Source organism: Mycetomoellerius zeteki, unplaced genomic scaffold, assembly GCF_001594055.1.
Source record: "Mycetomoellerius zeteki isolate Tzet28-1 unplaced genomic scaffold, Tzet1.0 scaffold756, whole genome shotgun sequence".
In the NCBI taxonomy this organism is placed as follows: Eukaryota; Metazoa; Arthropoda; class Insecta; order Hymenoptera; family Formicidae; genus Mycetomoellerius; species Mycetomoellerius zeteki.
In genome coordinates this window covers 12,394-18,493 of record NW_017257782.1, presented here as the reverse complement: position 1 = coordinate 18,493, position 6,100 = coordinate 12,394, and the positions used below count along the sequence as shown (strand labels likewise).

The 6,100-nt window shown below is 29.5% G+C and overlaps 1 protein-coding gene across 1 annotated transcript in view; it reads right to left on the bottom strand.

Annotated features, from left to right (window-relative positions):
* Window positions 1-719: 719 nt before the first annotated feature.
* The window catches only part of LOC108729545 (uncharacterized), a 9,736-nt gene continuing 4,355 nt past the window's right edge, over window positions 720-6,100 (bottom strand). Inside the window, 3 exon segments of the mRNA XM_018458711.1 lie at window positions 720-1,136; window positions 1,708-1,785; window positions 2,812-2,893. Of these exon segments, the coding sequence (XP_018314213.1) occupies window positions 720-1,136; window positions 1,708-1,785; window positions 2,812-2,893 (577 nt within the window).

Here is a 6,100-nt window from a genome sequence, read left to right as displayed (position 1 = left end):
AAGCAAAAAATTCTAATTGCATTCATAACATTATTATCGCATATTATAACATTTACATAAAAAATAAAGGACAAAGTCTAAAAAAGTGACATTCAAAGAATATATTGTATAAAATCAATTATTACTTTTAAAAGTACTTTCACTTACTTTTATTATTATTACTTTTTAAAGTATAAACTTTCACGTTCTAAGAAAAATAAAATACATAAAGTAAAATACATAAAAACAAAACAAAGGATGTAGTATTATAAAATATCTCGGAAATATTAAACAACGTTAAGCACATATCAGATTATACAGTAAAGATTAAAATTAATGATTGAAGATTGAAAATTAATCAATCAGAATAAAAGGAATTAAAATTTCTTTATTCTGCTTGGTCCATTTTCTATCTTTGATCTTTAATCTTAATGTCCAATGCATAATTTGATGTGAGCTTTAAACTTATCTGAGGTGTATATACGCACCCATACAAGAAGCAAAATAAAATATATCTTGACTAGGATGATGCAGTCTATATAAAAAGACAACCCTGTATGGTTACATCAGCTAGATTCCTAAAGCGAGGTTTACAATAAGTTGCAAACACACTATCGTCAATCGTAATGCTTCGTAACAATCAATCAGAAGTGTCAATAATAATTAATTATGTCTCTGATTGGCTGTCACAAAGCATTGTAATTGATAATGAAGTGTTTGCAACTTATTATAGACCATGATTAAACCTCTTCTGTAACTTCTTCCTTTTTGAGTTCAACAACTTTACTGAGTACTTCAATTAAAGATTGCTGCAACTTCACTTTGTCTTGATGCATTTTCCACTGCTCTTGTACAATCTGCTTCTGTCCTTCTTCCTTTTCTGCTTTTTTCTCAGCTCTTCGCTGTTCTCTCTCATCCCTCTCCTTCTGCTTATCTTTTTTCATTTCTGTGATGAACGATTCCAAAATAGATTCCACTCGCCTTTTCTTTGGTTTTTGTTCATCTACTGATATCTCTGACAAGGTGGATGAAGTGCTTGGAGAGCATGGACTATCGCTGCTAGCTATTGATACAGGTGCTACCCATGCCTTTTCTCCAAATATTGAATCCATAGCAGAGTAAAAGGCCCAAGAACTTGAATGGTTACCTGACTTTTTGTTGCTGTCACTTATATTTTTATAAGTTCTTTTTAGTCCTGACATTTTATTTTGACATTGAACAACAGTGACGTTAGTTTGCCGTCTTCATTTCATTGGCAATTTCTAACCATATTTTGTTATGACGTTTCAGACCCAAAGCAAAAGTAGGCTCTTTATTTTGATAAATCTCCAGAAATAAAAGAACTGCCTCATCTGGCCAAATATAAGATTTTTTCTTGGCTTCGTCTGCTATAGGTGTATTTACACAGATTATAGATTCTTTTGATTCGTTATGTTCTTGTTCTTCATTAATCATAGCCATACTTCGCCTCTCGCTTTCCCGGTCTACCAGAAGTTTAAGAACTTCAGCATCTATCAAAATAAGTAAGATTCTAATTACTGAATTTTACAAAAAGTGGAAGCTACTCTAAAAAAAAATAACAATTTGACTTTAATGTTCTAAGCATGAAATCTGCCCCACATACATAAAATAACAATTCTAGGCATATAGAATAAACATTACACTGCTGTTTTTTAAGAAACTTTGAAGTTTGAGGTTATAATGAAAGCTTTTCACGATAATACTTATTGCCAGTTGTTGCTGCTACAAATTCGGCATCGGATACGTTTAGCATCCATAATTCATCATTGACAAAAATTTGGAGTTCTTTCATTTTGTGTTAAATGTGGTTATTCGCATAATACCAGCTTTACTAATTTACTAATAACAACAGGAACAGTTTTTCCCGCTTAAGATGATCAACCCTTGTGCATAGACATCGCATGAACTGCTTCACCTCGGGAGCTGAGGCAGCCCATGCGCTGTCTTACCACAGTATAACTACAATACAGTAGCGACAGTAGCTATCGGCTTCTTTGATGTCGGTGGTCACCGATCATGTGACTGTCAGCCATGTTGAGGGTTTTATGGGACCGCTGAATTTGAACAACAAAAGACGTAGTATTTCGCATATAAAGTATTTTCAAAATTCGGATAAATTGTATATATGATTTTAGATATACTACTGTATATATTAATATAGGTCTATATTTATTTCTAATTTGAATGTATTTCTGGAATGAACCAAATGAAATCATAAAACAGTATGTGAAGCATGATATTTGTAAATCAACAATGTATTGACAATTTCAGATAGTACAATGTTTAAAATTGAGACATAAAACGTCTTTAAGATCTCTTTAAGACGCCATAACATGAATCTTTAAGACGTTTTATGTCCCAGCTTTGGACATGTATCCAAATTTGTACTGCCTATAGGATGTAGGATAGGGATAGAGAAAACGATGAAACAACGAAAAATTATATTTACTTAATAAAGCATTTGAGGCTTTCATGGGTATTTTCTTCAATTATACCAGAAGGTTTGCGGGTTATCGCCGTGTCTTTATTAATTTTTAATGCTAATTTATTCATTTTTAATATATTTACTTATTTATTGTAATACTCGTAATTAAGTAAATGTAATAATTATTAATATCATCAAAAATTCACACATAAAATAATGTAGATTTACGATGTTTACACATATTTGACATACAATGAAATATTACATTACTTATACTAGATAATTTTAGACAAAAAAGCGCGTATTTATCCATAGCACGTTCTTATAGAATACGGCATACAAAAGATTCAATAATTTACATATTTTATACAGAATTACGTTATTACAAATTGACCTTTGCCGTGTGTAGCAGCATAATCTTGTTCACAATCAATCATATTTAGAGATTGTGAAATGTTCGATGTCATTCTAAAATCATATTAAATAAATTGTTCATTATATAACTGTTAAGAACCGTTGATAATAGATTGATGTTGTTTCCACTTTAGAATGATTGTAATTCGTGCTTAAGTGTAGACTACTGCAAATGGACAGAGTGTGATTATATAGTTAAACTGAGAAGTGGAGTTAGCAATTGAGACCAGTTAAACCGAAGAAATAAGTAAATTAATTAAATATATAGAAGAATTTGCAGAAGTAAAGTAAAATACGTAGAAAGTTAAAATAAAAAAAGGGTATAGATATATAGAAACATAATATAAATATCGTAAGATCTTAGAGAGGTTGCAAGAATTGAAATAGACGAAATATTAATATTACGATGCATTAATATTTATATAAAAAATATTTACATAAATATAAAAATATTAAAACAAAACAGCAAATAAAATGTAAGCCAAAACATTACAATAAAAGTATTGAAATAAAGCTAATAAAATAAATGCCAACATTTCTTTAATTATGCCTTAAAATTATCATTTTTTTGTGACCTGCCTGAGATTTAAATTTTCTATTAATAAATTTCACAGTGAAAAATAGCCTAACTCTACAATATAATTTAATTAAATAGTGCAATGGAAATTGTAGACAGGGATGACTAAATTCAATACTATTGCAGATAGATATTAATTTTTGAATAATTTGTTGTTGTACTATTAATTGTTTAATATTATCGAAGAAACAGTATTCTAGCTTTTTAATATATTCAATAAAATCATTATTTGGCATGAATAAACTACCATAGAGATTCTCTTCAGTAGAAGTATATGCTCGAAGGAAGCAATAATATGATGTGTTGTCTAAATCAACATATTGTTTTGCATATCTTGAGCAAATATCACAAGAATGTTTATCAATACATTTACGCATAAGATAGCCACAAATGTATCGAAAAGCATTCTGTTCTGTCAGATGCATAGTACGATAATCACGATTAAGTAAAATTGAGTCTTCTTGTTGCGTTATATTTTGCATTACAGGATTTTTTGCTATGTAGGTTTTTAATGTAGTCAACAAGTCATCGTAGTCCTGTGCACAATTACCGTTTGCTGTATTACAATAGTTCATTGCAAAAAGTTTTCTAAACGTTAAATAAAATTGTACTGGCGTTGGATTGAAAGCATTACCATTCAATGATCTTACTTTTCCAAAAAAATTTTCCAGTGGATCTTGATTAAATCTCCGCATAAGTAAGAATTTGATATCTGGGTCATTTTTTTGTAAATAAGACCATAAATGAAATAAACTGTTAATATTGTGAATCCACTTCTCAAACGCTTTTACATTACGAGAAATATCTTTATTAGCTTTATTATAAATTTTTATATTAACTAAGTATGTTTTCAGTGATAATAGAAAATCTTTTTCAGATTCTGTACCAATAAAAGCTTTTTTATGTTGTTTTTTACTGTTAACGCTAGAAGAATTAAATATGTCAAACAAATTGTCCATATTTTCAATAAATTCAGCTAGATCAAGAGCATCAGCTGGTAAAAGACCTAATGCTACAAGTGTTTTTAAAGCTGAAGCAACAGATGCACTTAAAACTTGTACGGCATATTTGACTTTCGTCGCCACAGTTTTAATGACAGTCCGCCATATTCTTGGTTTTACAGCCAACGCATGCGCAGAACAAAATTGAACCTTTCGTTTGCTGGTACTGTCGCTACTGTATTGTAGTTATACTGTGGTCTTACGCTGCGAGCCGTATAGACACCCTGCCGTTCTCATGCGCGCATGAACGGAACATGGAGTGAAACGGAACGCCTTCCATGCTCTCCATGCGCATCATGCGTGAAATGGAACGCACCCTATGTCTCATTCTTCTCTCGCCATTGTGATTTCTTTCTTTAAATTGAACGCTATCCAACATTGGATTTCAGCCTCTTCAACAAATCAATTACACAGATTACACAAATATAACCTATTCTCTACGCGAATGATAAAAGTACGACGCGCGAAACCTTTTTTATTGCGCGTCAAAATATCGGCGTCATTTATGATAATCTAACCTTAAGGTACCTTTTCATACTGAACTCATTTTCAGCGTCAAAATAGATCATGGGCACAGTATATACAGTAGCGCAACTCTCTGTCGGCACCTTTGATGATAGCGTGTATGAAATCGAACTGCACATGCGCGAGCTAAGTAGGTAACCAATCATAAGCCTGCTCTTTGTTGCTACACTGAACTGCACTAAAATGTTCTATCATGCTTTCACCAATTCCAAATATATATCTATTTCATTTTAAGTACAATACTAGCTCAGTTACAAAAGAACCTTGTATCACTGAGTTTCTATTTTACATTATAGCTCTTTTATCATTTCTTCTCTTTTCTTAACTTGTTATTTATATATATTAGTCATTACATTTAATATATAAATTAAATTAGAAAATAAATAAGTAGCTAACCACACAATATAGAATCTGTATTGATCAATAAGAAATATAAAATTGAGAAAATACTAAAGAGAAATATACATATAATTATAGAAATATTATTTACTGAAAAGGAAATATATTTATTACATACATATATACATTTATACATTTTTAGTAAAAATGTTAAGAGTGAAGTAAGGGACAAATAGTATGTAAAATCAATATATTTATTCAAATATTGCATTAAAATAAAAAACATAATAAGTATGTACTTCTTAAATCTATAAATCTAAAAAAAATTAGAAAAAACAAATATTAATAAAATTAATAAATCAAAATCAAAATATATTTATGTACAATAATAAAAATATTTTTGTATGGTAAGAGAATTTATTTTAAGAACATTTACAAATATGCATACAATATATATGTATACGTACAATTATGACTGTGCTAAATATAATGTTAAATATACTTTTAAATTAAGAAAAAATATTAAAGCATAAATGAAATTTTTAATCCTGTTGAAAGAAATTTTTACATTGATATAATATTTTTAGGGCCTGCGCACGACAAAGGAACGAAAATTAGATATTAAGATTTCAACCTATCAGAAACCGTGTATTCCGATGTAATCAGTTTCTGATAGGTTAAAATCTTAATATCTAATTCCTGTTTCTCTATTGTGCTCAGGCCCTTACATACATTTAATATACATATAATATTTTTAATATCTCATAATAATTTTAAGAATTTTTAATATTTTAAATTTATAAAAATGTGTTTTTTTTT